This window comes from Carcharodon carcharias, chromosome 15 (assembly GCF_017639515.1).
Source record: "Carcharodon carcharias isolate sCarCar2 chromosome 15, sCarCar2.pri, whole genome shotgun sequence".
NCBI lineage: Eukaryota > Metazoa > Chordata > Chondrichthyes > Lamniformes > Lamnidae > Carcharodon > Carcharodon carcharias.
In genome coordinates, this window is record NC_054481.1 from 58,437,416 (window position 1) to 58,462,029 (window position 24,614).

Genomic DNA, 24,614 nt, shown 5'->3' on the forward strand with positions numbered 1-24,614 from the left:
GTGCAAAACGACAAAATCACTACAGCGTGAGGGGCCAGAAAATTATGGCACTTTTGTGATCTGTAGGGAAATGCAAATACTTCTAGGACTCTTCCAATGGGTAGAATTATTAGACTTCAAGTGAGTAGAAACATTTGTCTTCCCTTTGCTTACCTTCTACTCTCATCAAGATTGTGGACCAATGCATCTGTATAAAAATCACCAGAGTGATCTCTGTATTTCAGCTTCAATGCAGTTAGTGCCTGTGTTGGAATATAGGTTGAAGTCCATACTAACAACAGCATGTGACCTTACTGGATTATGTACAAAGTGAAGCAAAGGACTATGGAGGGGGGGAGGGGCAGAGATCAGAAAAATATTTCAAAGGAAAGAATTCCATAATCGAAAGTTGGAATTCTGCCAAAAGGCGGAAATTTCTCATCCTTGGTTCATGGAAGTGTTTCCTAATTTAACTCCCGAAAGGACTGGCACCCCCTAGTCCTACACTCTCCAACCAGCAGAAATAATTTCTCTTGATCTATCCATACCCATTAAATATCTTGAAAACTTCAAACAAATCACTCAATAAACCTTCTAAATTCCAGGGAATATATTTCTAGTTGTGTAATCTCTCCTTATAATTTAATATGAGTCTAAGTATCATTCTAGTAAATCTACAATGCACACCCTTCTAAGGCCAATATATCCATCCTAAGGTGATGCCAATGTGTCTTTTCTAAAAACCAGCAGACTTTTGAATAAGTTCAGGTTTATGGAGGTGAAAGATGTTAGCCAAATCTCTCCTGTTGGCAAGTCAAGAGGTAACAAATTCATAATTGTGAGTTTCAGCAAAAAAATGAGTTAAGAAAAGCAAAAAATCAGAAGTGTGTGCTTTATAACATTAATACACAGAGTGGCTGGGTAAATTCTGCAACGTATATGTTAGAGTATAGCTCACATACATCAATGGAGTTTAGAAGGATGAGGGGGGATCTGATTGAAACTTACAGAATACTGAAAGGCCTGGATAGAGTGGACGTGGGGAAGATGTTTCCATTAGTAGGAGAGACTAGGACCTGAGGGCACAGCTCAGAGTAAAGGGAAGACCTTTTAGAACAGAGATGAGGAGAAACTTCTTTAGCCAGAGACTGGTGAATCTATGGAATTCATTGCCACAGAAGGCTGTGGAGGCCAGGTCATTGAGTGTATTTAAGACCAAGATGGATAGGTTCTTGATTGGTAAGGGGATCAAAGGTTAGGGAGAGAAGGCGGAAGAATGGGGTTGAGAAACTTATTAGCCATGATTGAATGGCGGAGCAGACTCGATGGGCCGAATGGCCTAATTTCTGCTCCTATGTCTTATGGTCTAATCATTGTCTTTTGGAGCAAAGGAGATTGAGGGGAGATTCCATAGGCGTACACAAGATTATGACTGCTTAGGTAAGGTAGACAAAGAAAAATGGTCCTCATTAGCTGATGGGACAAGGTCTAGAAGACACAGATTTATGGTTCTAGGCAAAAGATACAGGGGAATGTGAAGAAAAACCTTTTGACACAGCAAGTGGAAATAACTGGAATTCACTGCCTACAAGGTGGATGCGGTGACAATGAATGATTTCAAAAGGAAATACGATGAGCACTTGAGGGAAATAAGCTTACAGGGCTACAGGGATAGACTGGAGGAGTGGGACTGATTGAATTGCTCTACAGAGAGCCAGCATGGAGTTGATGGGGCAAATCATCTCCTTTCATGCTGTAATGACACTATGTTCCACCATCTCAGAATGGCCATGTAACAGATTGCCCAGCTTCAAGAATTAATCCACCTCAGTCAGTCAATGTGGTGTTTTCGCCTTAATGTCAGAAATTAAAGAAACTTTTGCTTTGAACACATGAGAGCTTATGATTTGTACACACACATTGCATTTACTGCCAGACATGCAAATTCACAACAAAAACAGAATTACCTGGAAAAACTCAGCAGGTCTGGCAGCATCGGCGGAGAAGAAAAGAGTTGACGTTTCGAGTCCTCATGACCCTTCGACAGAACTTGAGTTCGAGTCCAAGAAAGAGTTGAAATATAAGCTGGTTTAAGGTGTGTGGAGGGGGCGGAGAGAGAGAGAGAGAGAGAGAGAGAAGTGGGGGGGGGGGTTGTGGTTGTAGGGACAAACAAGCAGTGATAGAAGATCATCAAAAGATGTCAACAACAATAGAACAAAAGAACACATAGGTGTTAAAGTTGGTGATATTATCTAAACGAATGTGCTAATTAAGAATGGATGGTAGGGCACTCAAGGTATAGCTCTAGTGGGGGTGGGGAGAGCATACAAGATTTTAAGATATTTAAAAATAATGGAAATAGGTGGGAAAAGAAAAATCTATATAATTTATTGGAAAAAAAAGGAAGGGGGAAACAGAAAGAGGATGGGGATGGGGGAGGGAGCTCACGACCTAAAGTTGTTGAATTCAATATTCAGTCCAGAAGGCTGTAAGGTGCCTAGTCGGAAGATGAGGTGTTGTTCCTCCAGTTTGCGTTGGGCTTCACTGGAACAATGCAGCAAGCCAAGGACAGACATGTGGGCAAGAGAGCAGGGTGGAGTGTTAAAATGGCAAGCGACAGGGAAGTTTGGGTCATTCTTGCGGACAGACCGCAGGTGTTCGGCAAAGCGGTCACCCAGTTTACGTTTGGTCTCTCCAATGTAGAGGAGACCACATTGGGAGCAACGAATGCAGTATACTAAGTTGGGGGAAATGCAAGTGAAATGCTGCTTCACTTGAAAGGAGTGTTTGGGCCCTTGGACGGTGAGGAGAGAGGAAGTGAAGGGGCAGGTGTTGCATCTTTTGCGTGGACATGGGGTGGTGCCATAGGAGGGGGTTGAGGAGTAGGGGGTGATGGAGGAGTGGACCAGGGTGTCCCGGAGGGAGCAATCCCTATGGAATGCCGATAGGGGGGGGTGAAGGGAAGATGTGTTTGGTGCTGGCATCATGCGGGAGTTGGCGGAAATGGCGGAGGATGATCTTTTGAATGCGGAGGCTGGTGGGGTGATAAGTGAGGACAATGGGGACCCTATCATGTTTCTGGGAGGGAGGAGAAGGCGTGAGGGCGGATGCGCGGGAGATGGGCCGGACACGGTTGAGGGCCCTGTCAACGACCGTGGGTGAAAAACCTCGGTTAAGGAAGAAGGAGGACATGTCAGAGGAACTGTTTTTGAAGGTGGCATCATCGGAACAGATGCGACGGAGGCGAAGGAACTGACAGAATGGAATGGAGTCCTTACAGGAAGCGGGGTGTGAGGAGCTGTAGTTGAGGTAGCTGTGGGAGTCGGTGGGTTTGTAATGGATATTGGTGGACAGTCTATCACCAGAGACTGAGTGTTTAATTGACTGCCACTGCTCTTCAAGAAATGCCTACCTCCTTGAAGAAGTTCTGTTCTTTTCTGCGACAAGATTTCCGTTCCTCTCTTTTGCCTTGCTCACCTTCATTGCTTTCCATTTCCCTCCTGGTGTTTGACAAGGTGTTTACTAAAACCCGCTTTCACAGCCATATCTCCTTTCTCAATGACTGTCTCCGTCTCCGACTTACCACACGTGGATTTCAACTGAAATTCCACCCCTCATGTTTCGAACCCACCCAGGATTACAGGTATCTCCGGGACATAAAACATTTCTCGGACTGCTGTTCCCGTCACATTCTGAAATCCACACTCAGTGCCATGCACCGCCATATGAACACACTCGACCTCTCCCTCCAGCAGCACCGCCGTACCCTTTTTCAAAGCTGCACGTGCCCCCAGTTTCATTTTATTCTTCGGCTCATCCGACGCCTCAACAAGAAACTTTTTCTCTTTCTTTCAAGTGCTAAGGAACGCAAGCTCCAACAACTCATCGACACCAACACCCATCTAGGACTCTCCACCCCTGCCCGTCCCTCAGTCCCCACCCCATCTTCCAATCCCAATCCCAGCCGTGTATTCACTATACCCCCTGACCTTCCCCTCTCCGATGCTGAACGTTCAGTGCTCAGCAAAGGACTTAGTTTCATACCCTTACGCCCTCACCTCAATGAATTTCGGGCTTGGCATGATGCTGAACTCTTCTTCCGCCGTCTTCGTCTCCGGGCTCATTTCTTTGGGCAGGAGTCCTCTCCCAGTTCAACGGATCCTTTTACCCATCTCCAATATTCTCCCTCCACCTGGACCCCTCCCTCTGGATTCTTACCTTCTCTTGATCTTTTCATTGAGAACTGTCGGCGCGACATTAGTCGTCTCAATTTCTCTGCTCCTCTCACCCATTCTAACCTGTCTCTCTCTGAACTTACTGCACTCCATTCTCTCAAGTCCAACCCTGACATTGTCATCAAACCCGCTGACAAGGGTGGTGCTGTTGTTATCTGGCGCACTGACCTCTACCTCGCCGAGGCTGAGAGTCAACTCGCAGACACTTCCTCCTACCTCTCCCTGGATCATGACCCCACCATGGACATCAAGCCATTGTTTCCAGGACTGTCACTGACCTCATCTCCTCTGGGGATCTTCCTCCCACAGCTTCCAACCTGATAGTCGCCCAACCTCGGATGGCCCGTTTCTATCTCCTACCCAAAATCCACAAACAGAACTGCCCTGGTAGACCGATCATCTCAGCTTGCTCCTGCCCCACAGAACTCATTTCTCGTTATCTTGACTCCCTTCTCTCTCCCCTTGTCCAGTCCCTTCCCACCTACATCCGTGATTCCTCTGACACCTTACGTCACATCAACAATTTCCAGTTCCCTGGCCCCAACCACTTCCTCTTCACCATGGACGTCCAATCCCTCTGCACCTCCATCCCCCACCAGGATGGTCTGAGGGCCCTTAGCTTCTTCCTCGAACAGAGGCCCGAACAATCCCCATCCACCACTACTCTCCTCCGTCTGGCTGAACTTGTTCTCACGCTGAACAATTTCTCCTTCAACTCCTCTCACTTCCTCCAAATAAAAGGTGTGGCTATGGGTACCCGCATGGGCCCCAGCTATGCCTGTCTCTTTAAGGGGTATGTGGAACATTCCTTGTTCCAGTCCTACTCCGGCCCCCTTCCACAACTCTTTCTCCGGTACATCGACGATTACTTCGGTGCCGTTTCATGCTCTCGTCGGGACTTGGAAAAATTTATTAATTTTGCTTCCAATCTCCACCCCTCCATCATTTTCACGTGGTCCATCTCTGACACTTCCCTTCCCTTCCTTGACCTCTCAGTCTCAATCTCTGGTGATAGACTGTCCACCAATATCCATTACAAACCCACCGACTCCCACAGCTACCTCAACTACAGCTCCTCACACCCCGCTTCCTGTAAGGACTCCATCTCATTCTGTCAGTTCCTTCGCCTCCATCGCATCTGTTCCGATGATGCCACCTTCAAAAACAGTTCCTCTGACATGTCCTCCTTCTTCCTTAACCGAGGTTTTCCACCCACGGTCTTTGACAGGGCCCTCAACCGTGTCCGGCCCATCTCCCGCGCATCCGCCCTCACGCCTTCTCCTCCCTCCCAGAAACATGATAGGGTCCCCATTGTCCTCACTTATCACCCCACCAGCCTCCGCATTCAAAAGATCATCCTCCGCCATTTCCGCCAACTCCAGCATGATGCCACCACCAAACACAACTTCCCTTCACCCCCCCTATCGGCATTCCATAGGGATCGCTCCCTCCGGGACACCCTGGTCCACTCCTCCATCACCCCCCACTCCTCAACCCCCTCCTATGGCACCACCCCATGTCCACGCAAAAGATGCAACACCTGCCCCTTCACTTCCTCTCTCCTCACCGTCCAAGGGCCCAAACACTCTTTTCAAGTGAAGCAGCATTTCACTTGCATTTCCCCCAACTTAGTCTACTGCATTCGTTGCTCCCAATGTGGTCTCCTCTACATTGGAGAGACCAAACGTAAACTGGACGACCGCTTTGCAGAACACCTGCGGTCTGTCCGCAAGAATGACCCAAACTTCCCTGTCGCTTGCCATTTTAACACTCCACCCTGCTCTCTTGCCCACATGTCTGTCCTTGGCTTGCTGCATTGTTCCAGTGAAGCCCAACGCAAACTGGAGGAACAACACCTCATCTTCCGACTAGGCACTTTACAGCCATCCGGACTGAATATTGAATTCAACAACTTTAGGTCGTGAGCTCCCTCCCCCATCCCCAACCCCTTTCTGTTTCCCCCTTCCTTTTCTTTTTTTTCCAATAAATTATATAGATTTTCCTTTTCCCACCTATTTCCATTATAAAAAGAGAAAAAGGAAAAAAAAAAATATTTATTTATTTATTTTTTAAACATCTTTTATGCTCTCCCCACCCCCACTAGAGCTATATCTTGAGTGCCCTACCATCCATTCTTAATTAGCACATTCGTTTAGATAATATCACCAACTTTAACACCTATGTGTTCTTTTCTATTATTGTTGTTGACATCTTTTGATGATCTGCTTCTATCACTGCTTGTTTGTCCCTACAACCACACCCCCACTCCACCTCTCTCTCTCTCTCTCTCTCTCTCTGCCCCCCACACACACACCTTAAACCAGCTTATATTTCAACTCTTTCTTGGACTCGAACTCAAGTTCTGTCGAAGGGTCATGAGGACTCGAAACGTCAACTATTTTCTTCTCCGCTGATGCTGCCAGACCTGCTGAGTTTTTCCAGGTAATTCTGTTTTTGTTTTTGTTTTGGATTTCCAGCATCCGCAGTTTTTTTTTGGTTTTTGTTTGTGAAGTTGTTTGCAACCGCCCTCCATGACTGTACTCTTCCAAATACTAATGAAACCCTCCCCAAATACGTGTTCTCTAAATGCTCACTTTCACTCGCTGCCAATGTGAATTCTGCTACCCTTAGTTATCAGCATATCTTCTTCAATGCACTATCATTGACCCTGTCTCTGTTGCTTCTTCAATTTCTCAATGCTTTCATCTTCCAGTTTTAACTGGTCTTCTCAAACATCTCATTACTCCCCACAATTCCTGACCCAAACAACAATTACATTCCATAACCCTCCTTACAAATGTTTTCCATTTTATTCACAATTAAACTCCGATTTCCATCTTTGCTTACTTAGTAATTAATGTTCCTCGCTTTGAAGGAATGCTTAGGGCTACCTTACGAGCATCTTTGTTCTCTGTGCACAGAAGGATCTTGTACTGAAACTTCATTGTACTGTTGTCATAGTGAGCTAATGATCAGTGCCCTATTTCACAATTATTTTTATTGGGAAACTGGTATTGCATTTGCACTGTACACTTGGATATTGGAATCTGTCATTAGCATAGGAAAAACAACCTGTCTCTCCTGTCACTGCTATCTGGAGTACATTTTATGTTGATGTCTTACTAGACAATACTATGATCTGGTATTAATGGTAGTTAATAGTTGGAGTATAAAAGTATTGCTTATAAATGTTACTGAAATTCACTTTTAATCCACATGTTGACACTTTGCTTCAGCTGTTATCAAGTTTAGTTCTTAACTGGGCAGGTCAGTAGCTAGCAGTATAAACTTGCCAGTGAACTATTTTATGGTGACCCTTTCCACCTGTATCATTTAGTTAAATAATGGATACTTTGCCACCCATGTTTGCAGTACTCTGTCATTGTTTAATCTAGTAACCTATTTCTCTTGGGATGATTCACGTTGAGGATACCCTCCATCAAGTTGTGTGGCACTACCACCGTGGTAAATAGGATAGATTTTGAATGGATCTAGCAACTCAAGACTGGGCACCCTTGAGGCGCAATGGGCCATCAGCAGCAGAATTGTACTCAGCCACAACTTGTAACCTCATGGCCCAGCGTATTCCCCATTCTATCATTGCCAACAAGCCAGGGGATCAACCCTGGTTCAATGAAGAGTACAGGAGGGCATGCTAGGAGCAGTGTCAGGTATACCTAGAAATGAGGTGTCAAGCCAATGAAGCTGCAACACAGGACTACTTGGGTGACAAACAGAATAAGCAGCAAACGAAAGAGCAAAGCGATTCCTCAACCAACAGATCGGATCTAAGCTCCGTAGTCCTGCCACATCCAGTCGTGAATGGTGGTGGATATTAACTCATGGAAGAGGAGGCTCCACAAATATCCCCATCCTCAATGATGGAGGAGCCTGGCACACCAGTGCAAAAGATAAGACTGAAGCATTCGCAACAATGTGCTGAGTGAATGAACCATTTTGGCCTCCTCCAGAGGTCCCCAGCGTCACAGATGCCAGTCTTCAACCAATTTGATTCACTCTACGTGATATCAAGAAAAGGCTGAAGGCACTGGATACTGCAAAGGTAATGGGCCCTGACAATATTCTGGCTTGTTGCTCCCTCAATGATAGATTCTGTCTTTTGAGGAGCAGCAAGGGCAGGGGTGAGTGAACCTGTGATTGGAGAAGCTGGAGCAGTCAACATGGGAGTGACAGAAACTGTGATTGGAGAGCAGCTCCTGACAAGATTTGACTCACCCACATACATGTGTGACTTTTCCCTCCTTTGTCACCCATCATTGAATTTTCGTGGGTTTTTTGGGAGAATTCACTTGCTGCCTGCCAGCCAACCAACACCACCCCCGCCCTGGAAACTGCCAACCCCAGCATTGTGCATTTTGAACTCTGGTTTAGCATAACTTCCCAGCTTTTGAACTCTGCCACTATTGATAAAGCTCAGGATTCTGGACTTTATTAGCTACTTTGTTTAATATGTCCTACCACCTTTAAAGATCAGTGCACAAACATCCCAGGTCTCTCTCTCCTTACACTCCTTTAAATTATACCATTTAGCTAGTATTGTCCGTCTCTGCTGATTCTTCCAGACAAAATGTATCAAACATCTTTTCAGAGTTATGCAACATCAACTGCACCACCCTCACCAAATCTGCTACCACATCATGAATCTACTTTTCTAAAAACTTTCATGGGAGGTGGACATCGCTGGCTAGGCCAGCATTTGTTGCCCATTGCACTTGAGAAAGTGGTTGTGAGCCACTTTCTTGAACTGCTACAGTCCATCCACGTTATGTTAGGGAGGGAGTTCTCGGTTTTTGACCCAGAGACACAGTGAACAAATGGCAATTTAGATCCAAGTCGGGATGGTGTGGGGCTTGGAAGGGGACTTGCAGGTGATGGTGTTCCCCGCACACTACTGCCATTGTGTGTCGGTGGCAGAGGTGGTGAATTTTGAAGATGGTAGATAGGGTGCTGATCAAGAGGGCTTTTTCCGGGGTGGTGTCAAGCTTCTTGAGAATTGTAGCAGCTGCAACCATCCAAGCAAGTGGCAGCTATTCCATCACACTCCTGACTTGTGCCTTGTAGTCGATAGACAGGCTTTGGGAAGGCAGGAGGAGAGTTCCCCTCCGCAGAATTCTCAGCATCTAACCTGCTCCTTTTGCCTTAGTATTTGTATGGCTGATCCAGTTCAGTTTCTGGTCAATGGTAACCCCCAGGACGCTGACAGTGGGGGATTCAGCGATGGTAAAGCCATTGAATGTCATGAGACAATGGTCAGATTTCATCTTGCTGGAGATGGCCATTGCCTAGCACTTGTGTGGTGCCAATGTTACGTGCAACTTGTCAGTCCAAACCTGAACGCTGTCCAGGTCCATGTCCGCATGCAACAAGACCAGTTCTGTATATGAAATCATGAACGAACATCCCCACTTCTGACCATATGATGGAGGGAAGGTCACTGATGAAACAGCTGAATATAGTTGGGTCTATGAAGCTACACTAAGGAATTCTTGCATCCATGTCCTGGGACTGAGATGAATGACCTCCCAACAACCACAAACATCTTTTATGCTAGACATGGCTCCAATCAGTGGAGAGTTGTCCCCAATTCCCATTCGCTTTAATTTTGTTAGGGCTCCTTGATGCCGCACTGGGTCAAATGCTGCTTTGATGTCAAGAGCAGTCCCTCTCAACTCATCTCTGGAGTTCCGTTCTTTTCCCCATGTTAGAACCAAGGCTGTAATGGCCAAAAGCGGCCCACTAGGCACTCGCATTCCACGCCCGGCTCCAAGCCAACGAGTCGGGCTTCTTACCCATTTAAAGTTTGAAAATAGGTGGAGATAGATTCGGCCCCCAAGACCGCTACTCATTCGCTTTACCAGGTTAAATGGTGTCCCATTGCGAGCAACGGCCAGGTGAGGGCATGATCCTCCAGCACCATCCATTTTCAGGGTTAGCTGCTTCATCAATGACCTTCCTTCCATCATAAAGTCAGAAGTAGGAATGTTCACTGATGATTGCACAATGTTCAGCACCATTCGTAACTCCTCAGATACTGAAGAGGCAGCAGGAAGATCGGGACAATATCCAGGCTTGGGCTGACAAATGGCAAGTAACATTCACGCCAAACAAGTGTCAGGCAATGACTTTCTCTCTAACAAGAGAATCTAACCATCGCCCCATGACATTCAATGGCACTGTCTGGATGACTGCAGCTCCAAAAACACTCAAGAAGCTTGACATCATCAAGGACAAAGCAGCTCACTTGATTGGTTCCCCATCCACATTCACTCCCTCAACCACCGATGCACAGTGGCAGCAGTGTATATCATCCACATGATGCACTGCAGGAACCTCACAAAGCCTTCTTAGACAGCATCTTCTAAACCCACGACCACTACCATCTAGAAATAGACGCATGGGAACACCACCACCTGGAAATCCCTCCAAGCCACTCACCATCCTGACTTGGAAAAATATTGCCATCGTTCACTGTCACTGGGTCAACATCCTGGAACTCCCTTCCTAACAGCACTGTGGGTGTACCTACACCACATAGAACATCAGTTCAATAAGGCAGCTCATCACCACCTTCGCATGGGTAGTTAGGGATGGGCAATAATTACTGGCCTAGCCTAGCCAGCGATGTCCACATCCCATGAAGGAATAAAAAAAGTAATAGAGCCGAGTTGCTCTGACGGAACCCTGCCAAGTGTCAGTGGGAACATTATTGCTACCCAAGTGCCACTTGGTAACACTGTCGATAACATCTTCCATCACTTTGCTGACGATTGAGAGTAGATGGAGTAGTAACTGGCTGGATTGGATGCGTTCTACTTTGTGAATAGGACATATCCAAGTAACTTTCTACATTGTTGGGTAGATGTCAGTATTATACCTCTTGTTGGCATTAATAATCAATTGCATGTGCGATGCAAGAGGAACACTATTAATGCACTGCAATGGAACCAAAAACTTTAGAAAGAAACTTCAATTAAAATGGAATTTCTGGTGCCAATAACATACTCCAGCCCCAGGTTACAAAGGTCTCAAGTGTACTGGTGGACATGTGTGCTCCCTCTCCAGGGACATCTAAGCATGGACTTAACCACGGAAAAGAGGCTGTCAGGCCAAATGACCCTCTTGATTGCCTGCTGTATGGACCTATTAATGGCCACTTGGGCCAGGCCCAGGGGCTGCCCCACAAGGAGGTCCTCCAATATCCCTGTCCATCTCCACATCAGTGGCCAAAGATCAAGAGTGTGGAGGATAAAATGCAACCAAAGATTGAGCAGCAGCCCCTTGATGTCTGTGCTATAGTTGTACTGGAACAGCTTGTGTAGGGGTATGGCTAGCTCTAAAGCGAGTCTTCAGTATGCTGCTGGAATATTGCCTTTGCAGTAAGCAGTGCCTTCAGCTATTTCTTGATATCATGTGGAGTGAACTAAACCAGCCGAAGATGCATCTGTGATGCTGGGGACTTCAGAATGAAACGGAGATCGATTATCTACTCAGCACTTTTGGCTGAAGATTGTTGCAAATGCTTCAGCCTTGACTTCTGCACTGATGTGCTGGGTTCCCCATTGAGAATGGAGATATTTGTGGACAATCTCTGCCAATTAGCTTTTTAATTTTTCTGTTTATTAATTCATGGGGTGTAGACATGGATGGCTAGGTCATTCCCAATTGCCCTCAAGAACCACTGCAATCCATGTGGTGTAGGTACACCCACAGTGCTGCTAGGCATTCCTTTTAGACTTCATAGCAGCTTTTGTTACAACTGAATGCTTTGCTAGGCCATTTCAGAAGACTTTGAGAGCCAACCACTTTGCTGTGGGTCTGGAGGCACATGTAGGCCAGGCCAGGTAGATTTCCTTCCCTAAAGGACACTGGTAAACCAAATGGGTTTTTATGACAATTGAAAATGGTTTCATGGTCACAGTGACAGAGGCTAGCTTTTAATTCCAGATTTATTAATTGAATTTAAATTCCACCAGCTGCTATGGTGAGATTTGAACACATGTCCCCAGAGTATTAGCCTGAACCTCTGGATTACTAGTTACCACACTACCACTATGCCACCACCTCCTCCTAACCACAACTGGATGTGACAGGACAGAGCTTTGATCTGAACAAATGGTTGTAAGATCCTTTAGCTCCATCTATCACATGTTTCTTCTGCTGTTCAACATGCAAGCAGTCTTGTGTTTAGCTTCACCAGCAGGTACCTCATTTTTAAGTATGTCTGGTGCTGCTCTAGGCATGCTGTCCTGCACTACTTCATTGAACCAGGATTGACCGCTGAGCTTGATTGGAATGGTAAAATGAGGGATATGCCTGGTCACGAGCTTACAGATATCGGTTTAATACAATTCTGCTGCGACTTTTGGCCCACAATGCCTTCTGGATGCCCAGTTGAGTTGGATAAATCTTTTCTGAATCTATTCTACTTAGTATAGTGGTAGTGCCAGACAACATAATGGAGGGTACCCTCAGTGTGAAGGTGGGACTTTGTTTCCACAGGGACTAAGTGGTGGCCACTCCTACCTATACTGTGATGGGCGGATACAACTGTGACAGGTAGATTGGGGAGGACAAGGTCTAGTAGGGTTCTCCCATTTGTTGGTTCCCAATCTGCCAAATGTGTCCTTCAGGACACAGCTAGCTCAGTCAGTAGTGCTGCTCTTGGTGATCAGCATTGAATCCCCCCACCCAGAGTACATTCTTGACCCTGTGTTTCTTCCTACTAGTGTTGATGGAGGAGTACTGTTCAGTTGAGGGAGGGTGATAGATGGTAATCAGCAGGAGGTTTCCTTGCCCACATTTGACCTGATGCCATGAGACTTCATGGGGTTTGAAGTCAATGTTGAGGATTCCCAGGGCAATTGCTCCCTACTGTAAACCACTGTGCCATCACCTCTAGTGGGTCTGGTCATGCCGGTGGCACAGGACATCACCCAGGGATGGTGATTGTGGTGTATGGGACATTCCCTATAATGTATGATTCCCAGGAGTATGGACTATGTCTGGCTGTTGCTTGACTAGTCTGTGGGACTCCTCTCCCCTTTTGGCACAAGGCACCAGAGGTTACTAAGGAAGACTTTACAGGGTCAACTGCTTGTGCCATTACCATTTCCAGTGCCCAGTTCAATGCCAGGTGGTCCATCCTGTTTTATTGCTTTTTGACTTTAATGTAGCACTTTGGTACAACGAGTGGCTTGCTAGGCTGTTTCAGAAGACAGTTAAGAGTCAACCACATTGCTGTGGGTCTGGAGTCACATGTAGGCCATCAGGGTAAGGACAGCAGATTTTCTTCCTTAAAGGACATTTTACTAATTGAATTTAAGTTCCACCAACTGCCAACCATTCCGCCAACCAACTGTCACGGCAACATCTGAACCTGTGCCCCCGAAGCATCAGCCTGGGCCTCTGGATTATTAGTCCAATACATTAACACCATGCCACTGTCTCCCTAAATGTTGAAATATAACGAAGCAATGGATTAACCAGTCCACTCCCCAAAGATGAGGGTGAGTGAACCAGATGGGTTTTTATGACAATTGATGATAGTTGTCATTACTGAGCCTAGCTTTATATTCCAGATTTCGTTAATTAATTGAATTTAAATTGCACCAGCTGCCATGGTGGGATTTGAACCCATCCCCCCAAAACATTAGCCTGGGTCTCTGGATTATTAGTCCAATGACATTATCACCATCTCGCCCTATCAAAAATTAAAATTAGTCAAATATAATTTGCCTTTAACCAATCCATGCTGGCTCTCCTTTATATTAGTCCATGTTTGTCCAAATGGATGTCAATTTCCTGCCAGATTACTGTTCCTAAAATCTTTGCAATGACCACTATCAATGTTAAACTGACTGGTCTGTAATGGTCAGGCTTATTCCACCACGTTTTGAGGGGACAATATCTAGTCGAAGCCCAAGCTGCAGCCTTGAAGCAAAAATTTAAAAGGGGTATTAAAATACAGAAGACAATGCATTGATTGGATAAGTTTGCATGTATTATAGGAAAACACACAATGCATTCCAGGGGTAGGCAATGGTGTAGTGGTATTGTCACTGGACTAGTAATCCAGAGGTCCAGACTAATGCTCTGGGGATCTGGGTTCAAATCCTGCCACAGCTGATGGTGGAATTTGAATTCAACATGAATCTTCAATTAAAAGTCTAAGAAACCATTTGGTGGCCAAATATAGTTCCACTATTTTTCAGATTCATGAAAAAATGTCAGTCAAAAATCCATCCAAACACTTCAGTATTTTGAAATGAATACTAAACATAAAATTTTCCTGTATGACCAGATCAACAGGAAATGTCCAAAAGCAGGATTTTTCTCTCATGTACTAATTTCAGGGGACCAGCCATAAAAGTCATTCCTGTATTGGACAGAGCTACATCCCATCCTAGCAGACATCAGGTGATACCAAATCAGCAGTGTAAAATCTGAGATTTCTGTCCTTTTTTTGTACAGTGGTGCCCAGATACACCCTGATACATATTAACCCATTGTAAACAGAACAACTTCAAAGTTTCAGCCCTCAGAATCAGGTCAAATGTCTATATTTAAACAGGTAGTTGACAACTGATTTTTCTCCTATATAGATGTAAGCTCTGAGGTACTTGTCCTTTGTGAAAATTATACATGTTAAGATTCTACTGTAATCGTGAAGTCAACAGAACACCACAAGTTAGTGTGCTCGTGTGATTGTAACCAAGGCTCAGACAAGTATGTTGCAGAAAAGCAGGCCCAATGAAGTCATTCAGTCCAAGGCAAAAAATAAATACCAGTCCATCTAGGGCACAAACACTAAATCAGATCAAGGTTGCCAAAGTCTACTCTTTATAACAGTTCAATTCCTTTACAGAGCACCCAACATTATCTGGTTTATAATATATAATATAAAATAAAGACAAAAAATGCTGGAAAAACTCAGCAAGTCTGACAGCAACTGAGAAACTGTTAATGTTTCCCTCCTTATGTGGTTTATAACTGTTTTGCTGCTATTATTCATGACAATCTTCCTGACAAAATGGTCAACACAAAATTTGAGTTACTGAGCCAACCCATGTAACACAGGACCCATGGTTATAATTGGAACAAACCCACTTGAGACAAATCGAAAGACTCAAATGAGCAAAACTGGTGTGGAAGCATGCCACGATGAGCAGATCTGCTCACACTGACTTATTTCCTCCACAGGCAGTTCCTGTTATATTGTTGAAGAAATAACATTTTAATGTTCCAATAAAACAGATCAAAATAGATCCAACATAACTTCAGGTTCATGACACTTAAGGCATTTGAATGTCACTCTCAACTTATCGAATTCAAGTTTTACAACTTGTAACTCTGATTAAACAGTTATCCTCTACACAACTCGGTTGATTCTCCTCCCTTCCACACAACAATATGACTTCAGAACGAGGCAACAGAGCCAATGTACAGGCCAGAGATGCATTTCAACTCCCAGTTCTGCAGAGTACACATTCACAACTGCCTTCTCTTTCTAGACACTGATTAACATGGTGTATTTCAAGCAATTTCCATTTTTAAAAAATCAAATCTCCATTGTGTTTCCCTTTAATTTTCATTATTCATGTTCGTAAACTAGAAGGTAACAGAAGTTGTGTAGTGTATTACAGATCGACCGTGTCCAATTTGCACTTCACTGCTAACAGCAATGGAATAGGCACTGTTGAGAAATTCCAGATCACAAAAAATCTGATATCAGAATGAAATTCACCTCAAGTTATCTGAAAGGAATCATCGGATTTCTTTCCATTAAATAGGGCTCAACTAATACCGAAACCAAACAAAATCAACGACAAGGGGTGTTCACGCAACCCTGGCCCAGATTTGACAAACTGGAGACATCCGACTCTGGTTGGGTCCTTGCAAGGGGTCAGAACCGAGGACTAGACAAATGAGTTGGGAGCAGAGGGCGGCGTATAAAACGGATATGGTCTGTTGTTCAGGCTCGGAACTAACTATAGGCGAGAGGTCCGTGGATCACTTCTTCCACCCGGGGTGAGTCAGCGCTTTACGGGCAACAATGATAAGTGTTGTAAGTTTAGTTCCAAAGTCCCAACATTTCAGCTTCCGAAAATTGGAGATAGGTATTCAAACCACTCGCTCACCATATACACCGCAACACGTGAGCCCCTAGAAATAAACCCAGTCCCATGGTCACTTCCGCCACTTGCTACAAAATAGTTTTGCGATGCTGCCGAACTCAGTGTCGACCTCGCTTTATGCGCCTCTGAGTAACGTTGATCGACACTTGAGAAGGTTTTAATTAGCAAACATGCATATCGCCTCAACAAAGACAACAGGACCGAGCTACAAGTGGCAAACCAGCTACTTTACTTAGTAGCATGATTTGCATTGAAAGCTACCAACGCGATAAAATTTGATCTGCCATCGCTTCCCTGTTTTACATAAAGCCTCAACATAATATACGGAAAACTCTAACGCAGATAAGCATCATCCTTAAAATCCAAGATTCTGCTGAGGCCATGCGCCCCCACCCTCCGGAAGGGAACTTTGAGCTGAGATAGGAATGAAACTGATGCACCGAAGCCACCTTGGTGCAACCAGGCTGAACACAGTTCTAGCCGGCGCCTTCCCAAAACGCAGTGGGCATCAACCAAAGCAGCCAGCTGAAAGTTGCAGATGTGACTTCCCCCGAGATCCCGAGGTGCCGATTTCACCTCCACCACACCCACCCAACTATCCCCCAAAACTTGCTCCCTCCTTTTGGGAGGTCCGGTACGGTACTTGCCTGCCGACAGTCTGGTTGGCGAGCTGCCGCATCCGATTAAACTGCTTCTTCATTGTTGCTTCTGGTTGGTTCCTCCTAAGTTTTGTCTTTAGTGATTTTAGTGAGTGTGTGTCCAGGCCGCTGTGCACATCATAGTTGTGAGACTTTCAGTGCGCCGACAATCGGGCAAATGAATGCAAAGACTCCAACCGGGTCTCTGCTCATCTACCGAATAATTCGTAACTTTCAGCGTCTGCTCCCTCTTCACTGTGACCCTCAGTGGTTCCTCTCTCTCCGATACTGTTAACTCCCCAGCTCGCAGTAAGGATACACCACCAACCAACTGAGGGCCAGCCGGAAGTTCCTCTACCGCCCACTTCCGTTACCGGGGGGCGGGTAAACAACAACAAAGCCAGGCAGGAAGACGGGATATTCGCTTTAACATCAGGGTCTTGGATTGGAGATGAAAGTCCTTCGTCTATCCATATTCTGCTAAAGAGTTAAGAGAACGCACATAGTTGTCAACATTTTCACAAGTGTACAGAATGTTGATGCTCAGATAATGTTCCGTATGTGTGTAAATATGTTTTTCATCTTTTAATAATACTATTTTTTTCAAAAATAAAGTGAAATCTGTACTCGTGAAAAGGAGTATTTATGGGTGACCTCTAATGGTTAATAAGAGTGAAAGTCGAAAGAGTAATCTAAAAGGTGTGTTCATTCCACAAGCAGAATGACATTTGTACTTCCTCTGACATCAAATGCTGCAATTGCCTTAATATTTTTGTCATTCCTTATGGCTTTTTGAGCATTCCTTCTCTTTCAAGTATATCCCAATTTGTTTATTAATATTGCCAGAAACAACCATCTCCAGCCATCCATCCAGCTAGTTCCAAAGATCAGAGGCTCTTTATGCCACTCTATCGCTGACATCCTTCAATATACCATCCTACTTGAAACTATATCGCTGACTTGAAACTATATCGCTACTCCTTCACTGTCACTGGATCAAAATCCTGGAACTCCTTTCCGAATAGCCCTGTGGGTATATCTACACCACATGGACTGCAGCGGTTCAAGAAGGCAGCGGCTCACCACCATTTTAAAGGCAATTAGGAATGGGCAATAAATACTGCCTTAGCCAGCGATGCCCACATCCCATGAACAAATAAAAAAGTGTTGCCTGTCAAAAATCCCTTTGCGTTAACTTTGAACATCACTCCGTGATCCAGCTTACCTATTCCCTTGAAGATCTTAAATGTAACAATACGAACGCCTTCCTATGTAAACATCCACATTATCTTCAGATTTTCCTCATAGCACTGTCACCCAGCCTGATTTATCAACTCTGTTGTCCTTCTTTGTACTCCCTCCCAGGCCAAGATATCTCATGAGGTACAGTGCCCAGAACTGTGTACAATATCAAGATGGAGATAAACCAGTACAGGCTAAATGTCACAGTCTAGATGTCAGCTTGGTTTGTGGTAGCATTCTCAAGTTTCAGTCAGAAGGTTGAGTTCAAGCCCTAATCCAGGAATTGTGCATATTGATAGTTCAGTGTACAACTCACAGCCAGCTTCGTGCTGTAAATGCCTTCTTTCAAATCAAATATTAAACTAAGACCCCAATTGTCTGTTGAGGTGAATATAAAAGATCCATTGATACTTTTTTTCAAAAAACAGCAGGAAATTCTGAAAGGCTACACAAATGGCCAATGTCCATTCTTCAACCAGCACTACCAAAAACAAAACTGCCTGGTCTTCACCTCATTGTTGTTTTTAGGATTTATTGGGCATATTTCACCTGTCATATTTGTTTCATATCAAAGACATATCAAAAATAATGTATCAGCTGTGAAGCACTTTGAGATATTCTGAGAACATGAAAGGACATAAAAAGGAAAGCTCCAACCTCCCTGGAACTTCTGCTCTATCCATTGAGCTATACATCCAAACAACCTGATTGCCCTTCTACATTTGTTGGTGATGGAAAATTCTTTAGCAGAGTAGGTAGGCATACCTGAAATGGACGGGGCTTCACCAAATGGATCAGCCTCCTCTATTCAAACCCTGTATCCACAGTAACCACCAGCAGCTGAATCACCCCATCCTTCAACCTCACCAAGTAAAGGCAGCAGGCATTTCACTTTTCCTTGCTGTAGCAGCACTCACAATAGAAATCAAATAAAGATCACTCTAAAGGTGACAGAGCACTATATTTTATCCAATGCAGGTGAAGCATTTTTCTATACATCAGATTCCCTCACTTCAATCCCTATTTGAAGCTCACGAGGTACAATAAACCACAAATAAACAGGAGCCATGTCAGTCGTCACCCAGTGTCCTCCAACTTTTACAAACATTCTCTTTCAAAGGGCCCTTTAACCTCAGGGTTAATATAATCCACGTGCACTAAAAGCGCAACAAAGGCCAGTTTTCAGGATTATTCCCCATGGCTTGTTGGCCCTGCAATGAATGTAGGAATGTTGGCATATCCACAGCTTAATGTGCAAATCTGTGTCTTCCTATTTAGCAAAAATTGAAATTTTTACATATCTTTTTTGTTTGTTTTTACATGAGGGTAGAAAAATGGAAACTATCAAATAAATATAAAAATTGGACTGCCAGATGAGCTATCATTGATCAATCATCTGTCATGTTAAAAAATTGACAGTTGCCTATCCTGCCATCTAATGGTACTAAATTGTATCACATAGAGTTTCGACTAAAAGAAGTGTCTACACAAGTTCAGAGCACAAGCATCTCCAACTCCTTCAAAACGGTTTCAACTACACTGGGGGTGCCTGATCCATAAATGAAAATGACTAATTGTTGCCTGTTCTTGCTAGTGTAAGTAATATGAACACTGATTCATAACCAGCCAAAAGGAAGAAACTAGAAGGTAGTCTTAAGCAAAGCTTCAGAATTATATAATGAGTTACATGCCCAAAGAGCGGGTGTTAGAACTACTCTTGTTTTAGGCATTTATGAATGACCTCGATATACAATCTCTGTCATTTCAGTATAAGTGGAAGATGACACCAAGGGGTTGGAGGTGGGGGCAATGGATTCAAAGGAAGAAGTTTAGATCTTATAAATTTCCTGTCCAGCCCTGCTTGAAGCCACTCCTACCAAGGGATCTGTTGTCACAGTATGTCATGCTTGTCTGACTTGCACATCCACTGTAACTCTTCTGCAACTGCTTTATGACGTCCAACAATGCCTAGGTCAACCTCTCTTTCTGCTGCCCTCTACTTTGCCCGCTGGAAGAGATCTCTGTAGCCTTTCAGCTCTGATCAAATGGCCAAAATACTGACCTCTTCTTTCCCGGCTGTCACCTTTTAGAGTTCTTTTTGCTCTTGCAATTTCAAGCGCATCTTACAGTCTGCATATTGAATTTTAAGCATACATTTTAGCATTCACATTTCAAAGGCTTCTATTTTCTCCCACAGATCTTTACTTATTGTCCAGATTTCTGAGGCATACAGGAAGGGGTGATCTTATAAATTTTTTCCTTGTTGCTAACACATCCTTCACCTTCAGGAAATTACTTCTGGCTATCTCTATCCTTCTTTTGACTTCTGCCATCATGTCCTAAGTAGATAAACTTATCTATTTGTTCCAGTGTGATACCATCGACTTCAATCTTCGCTCGTCTAATGTATTCCTTCTGACAACCATTGTTTTCATCTTTTTGATGTTCAGACTCAATCCACATTCTAAGCTTATAGATTTTAGTTGATCCACAGTATTTTCTGATTTTGCAAGTAGCACTGTGACATCAGCATATCACAAGTTTGTTATGTTCCTGTCTCCAATTTTTAAAATTCTTTGATGGGATGTGGGTGTTGCTGGCAAGGCTTGCATTTGTTGCCCATCCTTAAACGCCCTTGAGTTGAGAGACTTGCTAGGCTATTTCAGAGGGCAGTGGATTTGGAGTCACATGTAGGCCAGACCAGATAAGGACAACAGGGGTATTAGTAGTAAACAAGATGGGTTTTTATGACAATTGATGTTAGTTTTATGGGTCACCATTTATATCCCAGATTTTATTCATTGAACTTAAATTCCACAAGCTGTCATGGTGGGATTTGAACTCATGTCCCCCACAGCATTAACCTTGGTCTCTGGATTACTAGTCCAATGACATTACCACTATGCCACTGTCTCCCCCTGAAAGTGCATCTGACTCTGAATATTTGTTCAAAGTACAGATTGAATAATTTTGGACAGTAGACAGCATCGACACAATCCTTTCTGGCCTATTACGTCTTGCCTGCTATCTGTAAGAGCTACTCAGCCAGTACCACTCCCACATTTTTCCTGTAACCCCACAAATGTTCTCTCTTCAGATAATTATGCAACTCCCTTTTGAAAGTCACAATTGAATCTGCCTCCACCACACCCTCAGTCAGTGCATTCCAGATCCTAACCACTCGCTGTATTGTGAAGTTTTTCCTCATGCTGCCATTGCCTCTTTAGCCAATCAATTCGAATTGGTATCCTTTGGTTCTCAACCCTTTTACCAATGGGAACAGTTTCTTCCTATCTGCTCTGATTTTTCGAAATTCTTTTTTTTAAAAATTCATTCACGGGATGTGGGCTTCGCTGGCTGCTCCAGCATTTATTGCCCATCCCTAATTGCCCTTAAGAAGGTGGTGGTGAGCTGCCTTCTTGAACCGCTGCAATCCATGTGATGTAGGTACACCCACAATGCTGTTAGGAAGGAAATTCCAGGATTTTGACCCAGCGACAGTGAAGGAACGGCGATATATTTTCAAGTTCAGATGGTGACTGATTTGGAGGGGAACTTACAAGTGGTGGTGTTCCCATCTATCTGCTGCCCTTGTCCTTCTGATGGTATTGGTGGTGGATTTGGAAGGTGCTGTCGAAGGAGCCTTGGTGAATTCTTGTACTTGGTACACACTGCTGCTACTGTGCCTCGGTGTTGGAGGGAGTGAATGTTTGTGGATGTGGTGCCAATCAAGTGGGTTGCTTTGTCCTGGACAGTGTCAAGCTTCTTGAGTGTTGTGGGAGTTGCACTCATCCAGGCAAGTGGGGAGTATTCCATCACACTCCTAACTTATGCTTTGTAGATGGTGGACAGGCTTTGGGAGGTCAGGAAATGGGCTACTCGTCGCACGATTCCTAGCCTCTGCCCTGCTCTTGTAGCCATAATATTTCTATGGCTAGTCCAGTTCAGTTTCTGGCCAATGGTAACAACTAGGATGTTGATAGCGGGGGATTCATTGATGGTAACGCCATTGAACATCAAGGGGCGATGGTTGGATTCTCTCTTGTTGGAGATGGTCATTACCTGACACTTTGTGTCCGCAAATGTTACTTGCCACATGTCAGCCCAAGCCTGGATATTGTCCAGGTCTTGCTGCATTTGGACATGGACTACTTCAGTATCTGAGGAGTCACGAATGGTGCTGAACATTGTGCAGTCATCAGCAAACATCTGCACTTCTGACCTTATGATGGGAGGGAGGTCATTGATGAAGCAGCAGAAGATGGTTGGGCTGAGGACACTACCCTGAGGAACTCTTGCAGTTATGTCCTGGAGCTGAGATGACTGACCTCCAATAACCACAATTCTCTTCCTTTGTGCAAGGTATGATTCCAATCAACAGAGAGTTTTCCCCCTGATCTCAAACTTCTCTATCAAACCTTCTCTCAACCTTCTCATTTATAAAGAGAACAGCCCTAACTTCGCCAATCTATCCTCATAACTGAAGACTTTCATCCCGAAACCATTCTTGTAAATCTTTTTTACATCCTCTCCAAAGCCTTTACATCTTTCTTAAAGTGTGGTGCCTAGAATTGGACACACTGCTCCAGTTGAGTTCAAACCAATGTTTTATAAAAGTTCTCCATAATTTTCTTGCCTTTGTACTCTATGCATTTATTTATAAAACTCAACTTCCTGTATGCCTTATTAACTGCTTTCTTAACCTGCCTTGTCATGATCAACAGTTTATGCACATGTACCCCCAGGTACCTTTGCTCCTGCACCTCCTTTAGAATTGTATCCTTTGTTTTATATTACCTCTCCTCATTCTTCCTACCAAAATGTCTCACTTCACCTTTCTCTGCATTAAATTTCCTCTGCCACACATCACCCATTACACCAGCCTGTCTATGTCCTCTTGAAGCTTATCACTGTGCTCTTCACAGTTCACAATACTTCCAAGTTTTGTGCCATCTGCAAAGTTTGAAATTGTGGCCTGCACACCCTTATCCAAGTTATTTATAAGGATCAAGAAAAGCTGAGATTTGTTGGTGGGTGGTGGGGGGAGGTGGGGATGGCAGTATGCAAGAGCATGGATCAAATTAATACTAACAACATCGGGTTCAATCCTTGTAGACTCAGGGTCTTGCTTTTGTAAGGGTTTGTTCAGTAGCTCTCGTGAAGAGGTTCAGAGGCTTGTAAGGTTGAATGGCAGCGTTTATTGGTAACATTGAGCTAACTCCATGCTTACTTCTGCACAGGCCTCTGCATAGTCTTCGATTGACCCAGATCTGTTGTCATGTGACCCTTTACATTACTGTTCTCCAGTCTCACATTAATCCTTGCTATGCCAAACACCTTTATACTACACCTCCCCAAGTCTTTATTCAATATATTTACATTATGATCTTTCTTTATGTGCTACCCTTCCTCCCCATATCAAGTCTTTGTCTTTATAAATTCAAATGGTCTGGAGGCTTGACAATTCTTCCAGATCTCGTTCTGGTCACATTTGGGGGAGTGATAGGCTCAGTTGCTTTGGGCAAGCTTTGTTGGCTTGGAGTTGAAGTTGTAGGATTTTGTATTTCTGGCACTTGGTTGTCTCCATCTGATTTGTTTATTTCACTCCTTGGAGTTGAACTCTTCCTTATCAACAACCATCTGCTTTGTTTGGACACGATAGGCTTGTCCCATTCCTTCCGAAGGGAATATTCACTTTGTTCCCTTGTAGAATGAACATGGGTTTTCTTTCTCTTTTTAGGAGTGGAAGGTGTATCCCCATTTCGTTTGAATGGTCTTTATTCATGAGCTCACACAGCAATATGGCTTTCATCACCACACTGCGTTCTTTCCTATGCCCGTGTACCTCACGGAGGTGTGCTCTGGTGAGTTGATGTCACTACTCTCCTGCTCCTGCATACCTTGCTGCTGTGCGCTTCTGCTGGAAATTGCAGTTTCTTTGCCATGGCGTTGCCCAGTTGTGTAACAGCAACCATTGGAGCCTGAGTTGGGGCTCATCGTTCTATTGCTGGTCATTCTCATGTGTGTCTTCCACTCGAAGTACGGGTGTAATACTTAATCTGAAGGTTTGGCTGGAGCTTCTGTCACCTGCAAGGGAGTTGGCTCTGCAAAGAGTGAAGACAGTTCAGAGCTGAAGTCCCGAGTCTGTTCTCTGGTGGACCTCTTGGGAACTTGCAGTTCCGTGTAGTTAATGACAGAGATTGTTTTGATGTCAGCCATTTTGAGGAGTTTAAGGGCAACACGGGTAGAAAAGGATTGGTTTCGGATGATGTACAAAATTTAAAATATCTGCTTGTCGCCATACCGGAATGGTTATAGGATCATGCCTATGACCAAAATCAGATTCCTCAAGGTCCATAGAGTAG

General features: G+C 44.3%; 1 protein-coding gene across 6 annotated transcripts in view; it reads right to left on the minus strand.

The window, feature by feature from the left end:
- Window positions 1-24,614, minus strand: part of LOC121287754 (rho GTPase-activating protein 17-like) — a 289,690-nt gene that overhangs the window by 184,887 nt on the left and 80,189 nt on the right. For 4 of the 6 annotated variants that reach the window (XM_041205661.1, XM_041205658.1, XM_041205657.1 and 1 more), the window contains exon 1: window positions 17,017-17,355. The exons of 1 other annotated variant lie outside the window; for it this stretch is intronic. In XM_041205661.1, the coding sequence (XP_041061595.1) occupies window positions 17,017-17,069 (53 nt within the window). In that variant the 5' untranslated portion in view covers window positions 17,070-17,355. Of the gene's footprint in view, window positions 1-17,016; window positions 17,362-24,614 lie in introns of those variants that run through there. One more of the 6 variants, XM_041205654.1, reaches the window with a different exon arrangement.